This window comes from Peromyscus eremicus, chromosome 8b (genome assembly GCF_949786415.1).
Source record: "Peromyscus eremicus chromosome 8b, PerEre_H2_v1, whole genome shotgun sequence".
NCBI classification, from domain to species: Eukaryota; Metazoa; Chordata; class Mammalia; order Rodentia; family Cricetidae; genus Peromyscus; species Peromyscus eremicus.
The window spans coordinates 30,281,602-30,296,173 of NC_081424.1; the positions used below are offsets into that span (position 1 = coordinate 30,281,602).

At 40.8% G+C, this 14,572-nt stretch overlaps 1 protein-coding gene across 1 annotated transcript in view; it reads left to right on the forward strand.

Moving 5' to 3' along the window:
* Window positions 1-14,262, forward strand: part of L3mbtl3 (L3MBTL histone methyl-lysine binding protein 3) — a 112,475-nt gene extending 98,213 nt beyond the window's left edge. Inside the window, exons 20-23 of the mRNA XM_059272619.1 lie at window positions 1,411-1,490; window positions 9,022-9,476; window positions 9,746-9,808; window positions 12,513-14,262. Of these exons, the coding sequence (XP_059128602.1) occupies window positions 1,411-1,490; window positions 9,022-9,476; window positions 9,746-9,808; window positions 12,513-12,656 (742 nt within the window). The 3' untranslated portion in view covers window positions 12,657-14,262. The remainder of the gene's footprint in view (window positions 1-1,410; window positions 1,491-9,021; window positions 9,477-9,745; window positions 9,809-12,512) is intronic.
* The last annotated feature ends 310 nt before the right edge of the window (window positions 14,263-14,572 follow it).

Sequence of the window (14,572 nt, forward strand, 5' to 3'; positions counted from 1 at the left end):
TTTTGTTTGTTTGGATTTTTTGTTTGGGTTTAGGGTCTCACTAAGTGGGCTCATGCTGGCTTTGAACATACCCTACAATGTAAATCTCCTGTCTTGGCCTCCTGAGTAGCTAGGATTACAGGCCTGTGTAATTAGGGTTGGCTACTCTACTGTTCCTATGGAGAAAACAAGATGTTTTCTGTCAACACCTCGGGTAACGACGTTTGTCAGTCATCAGTTCTTACATGTGGAGTAACACCCTCAAGCTATTGAATTGGCACTGTACTAGACTAAACAGGTTCAGGATGCTCTGAAGGGATGTGGTTCCTCAAAGTCCCCATTTGGAGTTCTCTGGATCTCTTGGGGAAATATTTGTATTGCATAGTAGCTGGATCCTCATTATCAAATAGGTGCTTGTCTTCAGCAGTTACAAGATGTTTTAGTCTAACATTAAAACAGGAACTTAGGTTCAGATGACAGTTCACATGTACTCTTGAAAATAATATTTCTAAAATGTAGTGAATATTGATTGCATGCTTCCTCTGGTAGTTTCATTGTATTACCACATCATGGTTTCAATTACAGAGTATGTGCCTTTGGAACTAAAAGTAAGAATTGCTTTTGTGTTAGATTAATTTGTTTAATTGTATTTACTTTGTTCTTAAACCTTTAAAAGTGCAGCCTGGGTCAGAATATGGCAAACACAGAGGAGTGTGTTCTAGTATGACCTTCAGAAATGAAAATAATAGATTGAAAAATTTTAAGTCCCACAAATTTCTTTTAAAAGTGTATTACTTTAATTTAAAAGAACCAGTTTTTGTCCTTAACCTCAGGGTCAGAGCTCTAAATCAAAGTTTTAATAAGTTGTTTCCATTTTAGAGTATCCAAGGCCTGTTGATTTCAGAATTAATCCATTCCTGCTCAAAAAGAGGAGGATTCACTTCAGTGGAATTGACCTGGTCAAGCCAGGAAAAGCTTCCCCAGGATGGTATATATATGCCCGTGGGCGGCTTCTACCCCAGTCTCGGGGCTGAGGCATATAGAGTGATTTAATCTCATGGTGCAGACTTTAGAGAAGTTTGGGTTTCTTGAATCTTACCAAACAGTACAAGTGTTACTACACCTGAAGGTATATTCCAAGCTGTAGCTGGAATTTTCAGTAACCATATCTTCCAGAGTAATTCATCTTCATAGCCTCCTCACCATTAAGAAGCTTTCTGAATAGCAGCCGCCAAGTGATCATGAAGAAAGTGAGCATTTGTGGGTATCATTGGCGTTGGCTGCTTTGTGGTGTATTTTATTCAGTAACATTTAGTAGTACCATCCATCCATCTTTAAGTTAAGAAAAAAAAATAACAGTTGCTAAGATAGAGTTCTGAAATGTTTTAAAATTCATCTGTGATAAAATACTGAGACAGCTGTTTTTCTCAGGGAACAGCGTGCTGATGACGTCAAAGGAGATTCTGAAGAGAAAAGAGAAAATGAAGTGAGGACGTCAGCCGAAGCCAAAGGTAACCATAGCACTATCATGTCACTATTGGTTATTACCGTAAATATTCAGGAACCAAACACTTCACTGTAGCCCAGGGTATAGTCCATGGCAGAGCAGTGTCTATGCACAGGACAGTGGGTTTGATTCTCGGCACCACAGAATAAGTAAAAGTACTTAGAAACAACTGGAAAATGACAATCACAGTGTACTGAAGATAAACTTGGTTCGGCTCTTCCTTCATGGAAAACAAGAGAAGTCCAGATATTGGGAGACTTTCAATGGCACAGAATCAACGGGCGCCTGTGTTCACAGTTTCTTTCACACATTTGTGCAGCATCAGATGTAAGGTTTGCAGACACATTCTCTGTGGCTCTTGCCACACGTCTTCTTCAGTATTGCTGGCCTCACTTGCCTCAAATGTGTTTTGAAATCCAAACAGTCTATGGTCTTGATGCAAAAGCACAAAAATAAAAAGAAAATCACTTAACAAGTGTTTGGTAGGCTAAGTCATTCTTCCGTCTTTGTTTCCAAGATGATAGTTTAAGCAACGAGGGCATAATGACTCTTAGTCATCATATAGATTGAACTTATAATTTGCTTATAGCTGAGTAATTACTGTTTATTTTTCTTATAAGAAGATGCTGGTCTGGCTACCACTGTGTTGCTTGTTCCTGTAGACTTCCCTTCTCATATGTGTTTTCTGGTTTAGATGATTTTAGGGTTGAGGAATGGAAACTAATGACTGTCTGTAATGAGAGCCTGATTATTGTAAAGCAGTAATTAATGATTCCATTGAAATCTGTGTACAGGGCGATGTTCAGCATGGTTTACGGTAGAATAGTAATTAATGGTTACATTGTACTCTGTGTACAGGGTGATGTTCAGCATGGTTTATGGTGCTTGCTTTAGCACTAAATACAGATCTTACAGTCGACCAGGCGTAGCCTCTCCTTTCCTACTTGCCCCTGAATAGTTTTATCCATGGCATTGAAGCCACTGGGTACTTATGTTTCTTGCCTGTCCCGAAGAATGGTGTGGTATATGTCCATGAGCTTTCAAAGAAGATTAAGATCAATAATGTTGTTTCTTGATTAGCACGTGTCTGTCCCATACTAAGCCCTGAACAATTATTTGATTATCTACAATGTTGCTTATAATTTATAAAGGAAAGAGATATTTAACCTAGGAAGGTTTTGTTATCATAGCTGTTTGGACTTCTTATACAAAGAATCCAGCTTTTCTTTGTAAGCCATTAGTTCATCAGAAGTCAAGAGCAGGGCTTACAGTCAGGCATCAGCTCACACGTACTATCTGTGTGTCTGTGTCTTACTTTCTTCTTGTGTAGCCCTAACGTAGTCCTGGGATACCTCCTTGGCAATGTGTTAGTAGCTGGAGGACTCCCTATGGTGATGATGCTGCCACCGTGGAATAGTCTTTACTCAATGGAGAATGTCAGTCCTGTTCACATTTGATAGTCTAATACTGCTACATTTTATCTAGTTTATTTCTAGTTTTATTTTTCTGTTGTTCTTCACTTGAGTTACGTGAGTTTTGTTTAGTGATTCCTTGCAAAGAACGATTGGTAGAATCCATATTTATTTTTCTAAGTCAATTATTACTTTTCCTGTTTTCTCCTTGGTTTTCATGTATTTGTCTGAAAACCTATACTTGAATATGCTTGTGCCACTTGCTGTCTTTTTAATTGGTGAAGAGAGATTCACAGTGGAAGTCGTTGTCAGAATTTCCTACATTATGTTCTTAGGTGAGACTGGCCGGCAATGCAGTGCTGGCCTTCCCGACGACTTTGGAAATTTTGGATTGTTTGTTTGTTTGTTTTGTGGTGTTGAGACATTTTGAATAGGGCTACTCTTTAAAATTAATTTAATGTGTAAGAAAGGTTTTTGTTGACTTTCACTCAGTGTCTAGTTTACTAGTTTTATATTTCATTTGGAATTCTGTTCTTGGCTTACCACACAGTATTCTGTTCTTGACTTACCATACAGTACTTGTGTGGCTGTCTTTACCTGAGCCCCAGGGACCTGTAGCTTCCAGTCAGAGCTGAGAATCATCTGGAGACATTGGGATGCCTCGGACCTTAGTCACTGGATGGCGTCCTACCTCTCAGTCTTTAATGCAGACACAGCCTGTTGTCACAGATTCAGCTCTCTGGAAGCAGACCCTGAGAAGACTGAGAAAAGGGAAGCTAGTGAAAGAAGCAGAGTTGGGCAAAATTAGGAGGTGGGCCTGGTACAGAGAACAGAAGTGGATGCCCTGAGTGTTTTAAGTCATCCCAAGTTCAGTCAGAGGGTTGGACTTTGTGTCTTGGAATTGACCAGTCCTCAGCTGCTGGCTGAGAAGGAAGTGTTAGACATTTTTTTTTTTCCTCCATGGTACAGAATTCATTAGAGGAAGAAGGATTTTTTGTTTGCCCCCAGTGTCATAGAGTGGGGCACATGGTGACTTGGGGTTTTGCTGTAGTCGTGGGAGCTTGTAGTATGAAGTAGTACATGGAGACAGAATAGGAAGCAGAGGGAGACTACCAAAGCCAGACTGGACTGTAAACACAAGATGTGCTTATATGCCCTGTTTCCCAAAGTTTCTCCAACCTCCTGGAATAGCGCTATCTGCTGGGACCAAGGGTTCAAACACATGAGCCTGTGGGAGCCATTCCACATTCAAACCCTGACAGGGTACATCTGCAGACAAAGAAGCTCCCTTTGTCTTGGGCAATTTCTGAAGAGGGGGTCACTGTAAGCCCTCTCCTCTCAACAGGCAGGAGAGTCCACGCTTTCATCCTAAATGGAGACTGAGTGCATGGATATCTACTATATATTCAGCCAGAACTTTAAGCTTGGTTCTTCCTTTTAGAAAAATCAAACAGAAAAGAAACAGATCAAGATCATTCCATACAGGTAGTATTAGGCTAGCTGAATTCAGTCCAAGCTTTGGGTTTTGAAAAATGGAACCTGACTGTTAAATCCAATGTTCTCTCCATGATTTTTGCCTGAAAAGCAATGAACATTCTTGGTTTTTTGTTTCTGTTTTTTTTTTTTTTTTTTTTTGGGGGGGGTTGTTTTGGTTTGGTTTGGGGCTCTTTAAACATTCAGATCTTATTTAAATTGAAAAAGAGTCTTTTTGTTATAGTTCACATTACTACCCCTGCTCCATTTACCCCTGTCTCTTCCTTTACTGGTAGTATCTCTCCATCTTGTGTTAAAGCCAAGGTTTGGCATTGGAAGTATTTAACAGCTAGTTTGGGTCCAGTATTGCACCAGGTGGCTAAGCACACTGGCCTAATTGTAGGTTAGTAGGTGACTTACAGTTTCCCATATGGGCCATGATTTATGTCAATTGCCTGTTTTTGTTTTTTGTTTGTTTGTTTGTTTTGTTTTGTTTTTTTAAACCTGGCAGAGGCTTTGTTCCCTGGGGCTTATAAAGATCATTAGACTATACTGTCCATAAGTCTATGCTCTTCAGAATATATTGTATCAGGAGCCTGATGGTGGTGCTTTCCTTTTTCAATCTTTTTTTTTTTACTCCAGAGAAAGTTCCATGTGTATTTTGTGAAGAACACATGCTTCTTCCATTTGAGTCTCAGCAGAATCCCTTCAGGGTGAAGCCTGAAGGTCAGGTATGGTGCAATCCATGCTGAGCCCACTGTCCGCTCTAGAGTGTCCATTCCTAGTCTGTTCCTTGATGGTGGAGCAGCCCTACCCAGCCCAGCCTAGCCTTGTGCCTCTCGGAGTGAGAGAGACACTGCAGAGGCAACATTCAGTGAAGGAGCCTGAGAAGCAGCCACACAGGACTTCCTTCTAGTATCAGTAAGATTTAGGTTTTCAGGATCCACAAGAACTATTTTGATTGGAGTCTTAGGACAAACTGATTGTTAAAAAGGGGGGGCAGGGAGGATTTCTCCCTAAAAAAACAGACTCAGATCCTTCTGGCCAATCCAGTATACTCTGTGTGATCACAACCTCTTTTTCTCTACTGTTTCTGAACTTGACTTTGGGAAACTGACTGTAATTTGCTCTTTTTTTTCCTGTCTGCTTTATCTGAAAAGATAAATACTCCTTTCCACCATCATGGGAAAGCCTGCATGGTAGGGATTCTGTAAAGTGGCCTTTCCCTGGCATCCTTCTGTCCTGGGGAAGGTCCAGTTCTTTGTTCTCTCTGCAGGCTTTCTCTCTCAGGATACTTGTATGGGGAAGCTGATTGCTGTGTAGTAACATGTCAGATTCTCCTGGGGAAATCGAGCATCATTTTTGCCTCTAACAGTTGGAATGATTATTTGGATCTTTAATATTGGAATTACCCTCAGATATTTTTCATGCCTGAATTTAAGTAACTTGAAAATTGTATCTCTGTTCTTGGTGATTTAAATCCACTTTTTTTATAAAACATTTTTGTTCACCCTTTTCCCATTTATCCATCAATTTTTAACAAATATATCCCATTTCTTCTGCCTTTCTTCCTTTCTCATTAAAAACCTCTTTTATAGACTCCTGAAATATCAGCCTAGATGGATTATTGACTCATTTACCACTTTGAATCTAAAAGACTGTCGATTATTTTCATTCCTTTCAAGACAGAAGTAGTTTCTACCACTTGCTGAGCACTGCACTAACGTGCATAAGTTATTGAGATAAGCATTGAGTGATAAGCATTGAGAAAACCTCATGCAGTTCTTCTAGGATTTGTTAAATTGACTCCACTGGGATGCCAGAGCAGATGTCTAGATCACCTTTACCAGACACCAGCATCTTGGTCAGGACCCTATCGTTGAAGGGGCTAAGATGACAGCCTTCTGCTTCTCTTATCTTTGTGTGGTTTTCCTGTGCTGTGGCTGGACCTCTTTCCCTTCTGTTACAGCTAGCACCATCATAGCATGGTTTGACAGTGACAGGAGACGCTTCATTTTTGTCACTGGCTTAAAACAAACAAACAAACAAACAAACAAACAAAAAAACCAGAATGTTTTAACAAACCAAATAAAGTGTGTGAGCGAAGAAGACTTTGGTCAGATCGTTTTGATAAATTTCACTTTAGGAAATTTCAAAACTATGGGAGTGGAAAGTGTTATTTTTCATTCAGGTGGAAGGTGTCAGAGGAGGGGGCAGTGAGAACGAGAGCCTTGGTGACCAAAGATCCAAGTGACCAAAGTGCCTTCCAAACGGAATGCCTGTGCTTTCCAAAGCACACTGTCCACTGCAAGCCTCCTCTTCCTGACTCACCATGTGCCGGCATTGCCACCAAAGTCTACTTGCGTTTATTCTAGCCTGTGTCACGTGTTGGATAAAACCCTGGAGCCACTTCCCATACCATTTAAGGAATCAACTAGTCGCTCACATGAGGAGGCTTTCTCTATCCCATTTGGATGCGAGTCATAGGAGAGAATGTGTTTTAGGGTTGGTGGATACCACAGGTACCTCATCGTTTAGCCATAACACTGGTGTCCAGTCTCAGTTGTATAGAAGAAACTGCTAAAGGAAGGAGTATCTGAAAGGGAAGGACACAGAGTTACAGGACAGTGGTTCTCAACCTTGGGGTTGCGACCCCTTTGCAGTCAAGTGACCCTTTCACAGGGGTCTCCTAAGAGGATGGGAAAACACAGATATTTACATTACAGTTCACAGCAGTAGCAAAATTACAGCTGTGAAGTAGCAATGAAAATAATTTTATGATTGGGGGTCACCACAACTGCATTAATGGGTCGCAGCATTAGGAAGGTTGAGAACTACTGTGCTCGTAGAATCAGAGCGATATGTGTTTATAGTACCATCCTCAAAGACTTCAGAAGCCTCCGCAAGTGTTGGAGCTTCGTGTTTTTCACTTGTTTAGTTAGAATGGTTGTTGGTTTTTCTGAGGGATAATGCACAGCACTAGAAATGAACTGTGAGGAACACAGCTTCCAGAGGGGAGTCGATGGAACAGTAGAGATAGAGTGAGATGTCAGTGTTATTAGAAAACAAAAAGCATCATAGGATACAATGAACGTGCGTTTGTAGAAGACTTACATATGGCAAGCAATCTCTACCCTGTTGCTCTAGTGTGGGGACAAAACCTTAGCGTAGTTCGTGTAAGCCAGCCTTGTGTATGCATTTATTTCAAGTGCTTGCTAAACTCTTGGGAATAGCTGAGATGAAGTTTTTAGGTTACCCACCTTCTCCCACATTGTTCTTAAGTACTGGGGGTCAAACCTGGGTTCTTGTGCATTCTAAGCAAACACTCTGCCACAGAGCTGCATCCAGCAAAATATTTTCAACTTAAATAATTTAAGTTAGAATAAAAACAAATGTGGTTTAAATAATTTAAAAAGAATAAAAATAAATGCGGTGTTTGTGTTCAGTTTATATGAGATATTCAGTAAATAATAGGGTAAGGACCCAAAACCTTGATTCAATGAAGCATGGAAAGAGCTATTGTAATGTCTATGATTGTGCCCTGCTGCATCCATTTTCCAATAAATGAGGAGACAATGTTCTTCTTTGGGGCCGAGAAAATTTCCATCATGCATATACACCACATTTTCCTTAGCCCCTCCTTTGTTGTTGGATCCCTAAGTTGGTTCCATGAGTTAGCTGTTGTGAATAGTTCTGCAGTGAACATTGATGTGCAATCATCTCTAATGTGTCTGCTTGATGTCCTGGGGGTAATAGGCAGCAGTGGGAGATCTGGGTCATAGTTCTTTAAGAAACCTTCACACTAGGTCAATAGGGGTTAGACTGATTCCCACCAACGGGGTCTAAGGGTTTTACTGTGCCTGGATTTTTTTTCCTTAATGACTGACACTCTGAGTCCATTGACCTCAATATCTCAATGTATTTTTGATTTGTATCTTTCTAATGGCTCATGAGGTTAGGTTGAGCATTTTTTTCCATACGTTCATTGGCTATTATATTTCTTCCTTTGCAAATTGTCTGTTCATTTCATTTGCACATTTATTAATTAGATTTTTGTTTTCTTGTTATTACCTGGTTTGGGTTTTTGTTTGTTTTTAGCTCTTTGTTTAACCCAGATATTTTCTCTCATTCAGTGGGTTTTCTCTTCACTTGATCAAATGTTGCAATAGTTTCTTATCTCCATTAAAGAAGTTGATGGCTGTGTCATGCCACAATGATAAGTAACTTGGATGAAACCAAGGCTGGAACAAGTCAGGAGAAGCAACTACCTGAGAACAAATTGCAACAGCTGCAGATTGGCAACTGCTACCATTATGTCAGCTAAAGCACAGGGGAAGAGACGGAATTTCTGAAGGACAGAGTTCTGTTCTGAGGCACAATTATCTAGAGTGCTCAAGTAGCACCACTGAGCGACGGTCAATGATAGTCGTCAATAGTGTGTGTCAATTGAACGTACAGTGTATTATGACAAACATCAGTAAATGATAATTACTCAATGAGTGTGATATTGAAAGTACAAAGCCTTTCTTTATCTCTGTCCACCTCCCTGATGCCATTATCTAGTGAGATGCATGGCCCATGGGGGGCTGTCCTCCGGCCTTTCAGATAACACATTTTCTTTTCTTTTCTTTTTTTTTTTCCATTGACCAGTTGTTCGGGAAGAGCCTACCCCTACTATACAGCAGGTTCAGCAGGTACAGCAGCCTCAGCAGGTACAGCAAGCACAGCAGGCCCAACCTGCTCAGCAGCCTCTGCAGGTACAGCAGCCTCCGCAGCAGACAGCCAAGACTCAACAGGCCCAGCAGCCTCAGCCGGCCCAGCAGCCTCCGCAGGCCCAGCAGCCTCAGCAGACTCCACAAGCACAACAGGCCCAGCCGCCGCAGCAGAGTCCTCAGGCTCAGCAGCCTCAGCAGGCCCAGCAGCCTCAACAGACTCCACAAGCGGCAGCGCAGCAAGCCCAGCAGGCCCAGCGGCGATCAGCTGTCTTTCTCTCCTTTAAGCCCCCGATTCCATGCCTGCCCTTGCGCTGGGAGCAGCAAAGCAAGCTTCTTCCTACTGTTGCCGGAATCCCTGCCAGCAGAGTTTCCAAATGGAGCACAGATGAGGTATGTTTGCATTCGTTGCTTAATTTTGTTATCAGACTTTGTCTATGAGGCATATTGGCATCATGTGTGGTAAATCATGCATTGACTGGGTAGTGTCTCGTCTCCCAGGACCTTTTTTTTTTTCTTTCCCAATAAGAGATAATTTGTTTAGAGGGAACGACCTAAGCTATATGTTTCAAATACTTTTGAACCTCAGCATTTTGGATCCCAACTTCTTTTTTTTTTTTTTTTTCCAAATTAAAAACTTACAATTTTGATATTTTTGACAGGTGTCAGAATTCATTCAGAGCTTGCCTGGGTGTGAAGAACATGGAAAGGTGTTTAAGGACGAAGTAAGTGTTCCACTCTATTGTGAAATGTTTCTTAGTGGGATCAAAGCATGGAGATGCACCAGTGGGGACATGTGTTAAACGGGCCGTCCTGAAGACATGAGCTCTGTCGAAGTCGACAACTGGTGTGTGGTTGCATTACAAGCAGCATTAACCACTTGAATTAAAGTGTCTTACAGAAGATGAGGTCTGAAGGAAAGCCTGCATGAGCATTTCATGATCATGCACAGTAGCACTAGACTCATTATAAAACTCCCTGCAAAACTTAATAGCATGCCCCTATATAGTTTATAGCACAGAAATAAGCCAAAGGAAGAAATGAGTGGTATTTTAATATGGTGAGTTTTTTTCTTGTGATTTTAATTTCAGATACCATCCTAACAGTATAAACATTGACTCCATTTGATGCTCAGAATAAAGACTACCATTCGAGGCAGGAGCAGGCTTAGATCTTACCTATGTCTTACCTATGTAATATGTAATATGTGTAAGAACAGGAATTTATTACCATCTACCCTGAGATTATTTTTTGAAAAAGCATTTATTTATTTCGAGTTAGTGTACGAAGTAACAGGTTTCCTTGTGGTGTTTTCACACACACTGTGTTTGGCTCATACCTTCCCACACAGGGTTTTCCCCCATCTCCGTGTTCGATGCCCCCTCCTTGTCCCATTCTGTCCCCAGTATGTCTCATTCAGCTTTCATGTCACATATATAGCCCATCACCCTTCCCATTCTGCTTCCTTAATACCTCTTCAAATTAGAGGCTAGGATTATATATGAGATGGCATGCAGTATTCAGCTTCGAGCCTTGTTACTTGACTTAATATAGTCATTTCCAGACCCAACTCTTTTTCCTGAAAATTTCATAATTTTATTTTTCTTTGTATGAGATTTTATCTGGTGGACACTAGTCCTCCTGGACCAGGAGCTCACCTGACCTGTGTGACCTTATCTTAGGCAGTTGCTGCTTAATGATTGCAATGACACTATTTCCAAATAAGTTCACATTCTGAGCAACTAGGGTTTAGGGATCCAACACAGAATTTGCAAAGGAGGGCCTGGGAAGGTGGTTCAGTGGTTAGCAGCACTGTTCTTCCAGAGAACACAGGTTTGATTCCCAGCACCCACATGGAGACTCACAACCGTCTATAACTCCAGTATCAGGGGATCAGACATCCTCTATCCTCCACAGGCAATGCATACATTCGGGCAAAACACCAATACACAGAAAATAAAAATAAAGAAAAAAACTTTTAGAGAATTTGCAGCTGGGCATTGTAGTACACACCTTTAACCCCAACATTCCAGAGGCAGGTGGATCTCTGTGGGTTCAAGGTCAGCCTAGTCTATATGATGAGTTCCAGGACAGCCATGGCTATGTAGAGAGACCTCATCTCATAAAACAAAAACAAAAACAAAGCAAACAAAAAAGAATTTTCAGAAGACACAGTTTAACCCCCATCAAGCCATTCATTGTGGTCAAATTACTCTGAGACAGAAAAAGAAATAGTTTTCTTTTTCTGTTGTTGTTCAACATGGAGAAATTGAAGAAGAAATTAATTAATGTGTCTTAAGACCATCCAGTTTCTTAAAGGCTGAAAGTCTCATACACACACACACACACACACACACACACACACACACACACATATATATATATATAATCTGTCACATTTGTCACCCTACTAAACCAAATAATCATTTTTATCATGTTGTGGCCTTGAGTTTCCAAGTGTCCTATTCTGTAATTCAGCTTTTTATCTTAGAAGGGGCCCAGAAAGAAGAGGATTTACACAATTACCCTAATAGTAGAAGAAACAGCCTATGGTCTGTGATGTTTAACACTGGCCTCACATTCTTCCACCCATACTGTTTGTTGTTTCTCTTCTGCTGAGGGAGGCTAATTATGGTCATGCCAGACAAAAATACTGTCTTTATTTTCCTCATGGTAGAAGACTAAATCTGTTGGGTGTTTATGTGTAACTGGTTCTTTGCCGGAATTCTTTTATGTCCAAAAGCATTATTATCTTCTGTAACTAAAAAAACCTACATGTTCTTCTTGACTCAGTACCTAATTCAGAGGAACACAAGAAGGTTTGGGGAGGGGGAAATGGCTCAGTGGGTGAAACGCTTGCAGCATAAACATAAAGACCTTTGAATCCCCACCACTCACATAGAAAGCCAGGCATGGCGGCATATGTCTGTAACTCCAGCACTGAGAAACAGACAGGTGGATCCCTGGAACTTACTGGCTAGACAGTTGAGCTGGAATGGCAAGCTCTAGGTTCAGTAAGAGACCCTGTCTCAAAGAAAAAGATGGAGACCTATAGAGGAAGACATTCACAATTGAACTCTGGCCTCCTACACACACACACACACACACACACACAAACACACACACACACACACACACACACACACAGAGGCACACACATGCGTGCACACTCACATTTTAAGTTATAAGAGAGTATGGCCACTTTCTACTTTCCTGTGGACTGGAGTTTCAGACAATTGAGTTTTACTTTGTTGATGTGTGATTTTAGGTAAGAAAGACCCATAGATCGGGAATATTGTGTTCATCAACTCTGGTATAAGCCTTCTTATTATTGCTGTGAAGTCAGCTTTGGAGAGTCCCACAACAATGCATCTGGTTAATCAGTATTCCTTTGTCTGTCTGTTTTTGTTTTTGTTTTTTTTTTTTCAGCAAATTGATGGAGAAGCATTCTTACTTATGACCCAAACGGACATTGTTAAAATTATGAGCATTAAGCTGGGCCCAGCTCTCAAAATTTTCAATTCTATCCTGATGTTTAAAGCTGCGGAGAAGAACTCCCACAATGAACTGTGAAGACGGGGGATTCTGGTACCTTCAGCTTCCGCTTTAAAGCTCATCACGTTTATTCAAAGCACAAGGGGGGTTCTAGCTCCTGAGTGAGAAGTCTTCAGGACTCCAAGAGCAGCACTCGGGGACCCCATCCGTCCCTCCAGACTGCGTGTGTAGGAAACGCCTGGGCTTCTCATCAGCTACTGTCCAACAGCAGTCATCCTTCAGTTCTGCTCACAGAGCTAAACGTATCTTTGTAAATCTTTTGGAGGTGGGGGGAGGGTGGGGACGCGGGGGCTTCATTATTTATGGATGGGGGGCAAAATAAGAACTTTCGGCATTTTGTAAACATTGTTGGGTTCTCTTTCATGTACACTCTCTTTTTTTCAATACTTTCAGAAACCTTTTTATATAACTGAATTTCAACCTGAACCAAATCCGTTGAATCCTGGCTGAGTTTAGCCTGGGACTAGCGTCGGTCGGTCGTGTTCGCCCTGTGCCATATTTGGAATTGCAGCATTAGCCAAGTGTAACTTTGCGAGTCACGATATTGCCTAACTATGTGTCATCCTTTGTCGGGACTGAAGAACTGTAAATACGACCTTTCTTTGAATCCATGTTTTTACTTTTGCACGCATTATGAATTGTTAAACAAATTCTTTTCACCAGCATCTTTACTGTTATTACCAAAAAAAATGTATATAAAAGTACGGAATTGAAAAATAAAATATATGAGCCTACTTAGATTTGAATGAAGTAGTGTATCTGAGCAGAATCAGTTTTGTACATCATGGTGCCCATGTGTTTACAGCAGTCAGCATCAGAGGATTGTGTGGTTACATTCCAGGGGATGTTGATCAGGAGCTTGATTTATGAGATTATTGTGTGCATCTCTGTAAATGACGTGCAAGTAACTGGTGCTTCATAGAAAAGGACTCATCTCATTGATGGAAACACTAATTGTTCAAGAGATCCCATCAGTCTCCCAGGCCCTCCAGACCCACGGGATTTCCTCAGAGTGAGCTGAGAAGTAGAGCGTGGATCTTCCTGCACAGACCTGGTGTGAGAGAGTAACACCAGCAGACCAAAAAATTCTCCATACTCACGAGTCGAAGAAGCGGTTCCCAAAGCCATGGTTCGGGAACCTCCAATGTGGAAAGATTCCTTCTATAAAATACTTTGCCTTGATTTTTAAGCATCTGGATGCACTTTAAATGAAAGCCCTTGGTTATTTATAAATTCATAGCTGGCGGTGTTTCTTTTGTAAGCATGCACTTCTAGGGGAAAGGTAAATTATTTTGTCGGTCTTTTGATGTACTTTCTAATTCCAGGATTAGACATTTGTTCAAGGACTGCTTTAAAAATAGAGAGTTCAGTAGCATGCTGTCAGAACTCTGGGGAAAGTCCCACCTCTCTCCATAAACTCTTTAATGTTTTCTGATGTAGGACTTCCTTTGATGTGCCATAGTAGGAGTTTATTATCAGTCCTTTGCATTTGTCATGATTCAAGGTAAAACAGGGTCCGTGACATCTGCAGTGTCCAATTCATTTCTTTGCATGAATCTGCTAAATAAGCTTTTTATTGTTATTTTTTTTTTGCCTTTTTTGTTGTGTTCAGTATTTGTACATTAACTTGCACTTGTTACATGTGATATGAATGAAATAAAATCTTAAGTACAAATTCTTTTTATGTATGTATAATTTTTAAGAAAGTTATTAAATAGGAGAGATAGGGGAAAACAGGAATATCGTATTTAAGAAGTTATGTAAGACTTGGGTAGATATTAGAACTTTTAGGCTTGATCTGCTCCACTACAAAACAACAACAAACAACAGCAACAACATTAAAGATACCATAAGACTGGGGAGATGCTCCATTGCTAACGTGCATGTTACAACAGCATGAGGGCCTGCACCCATGTAGAAACCAGGCATGTCTT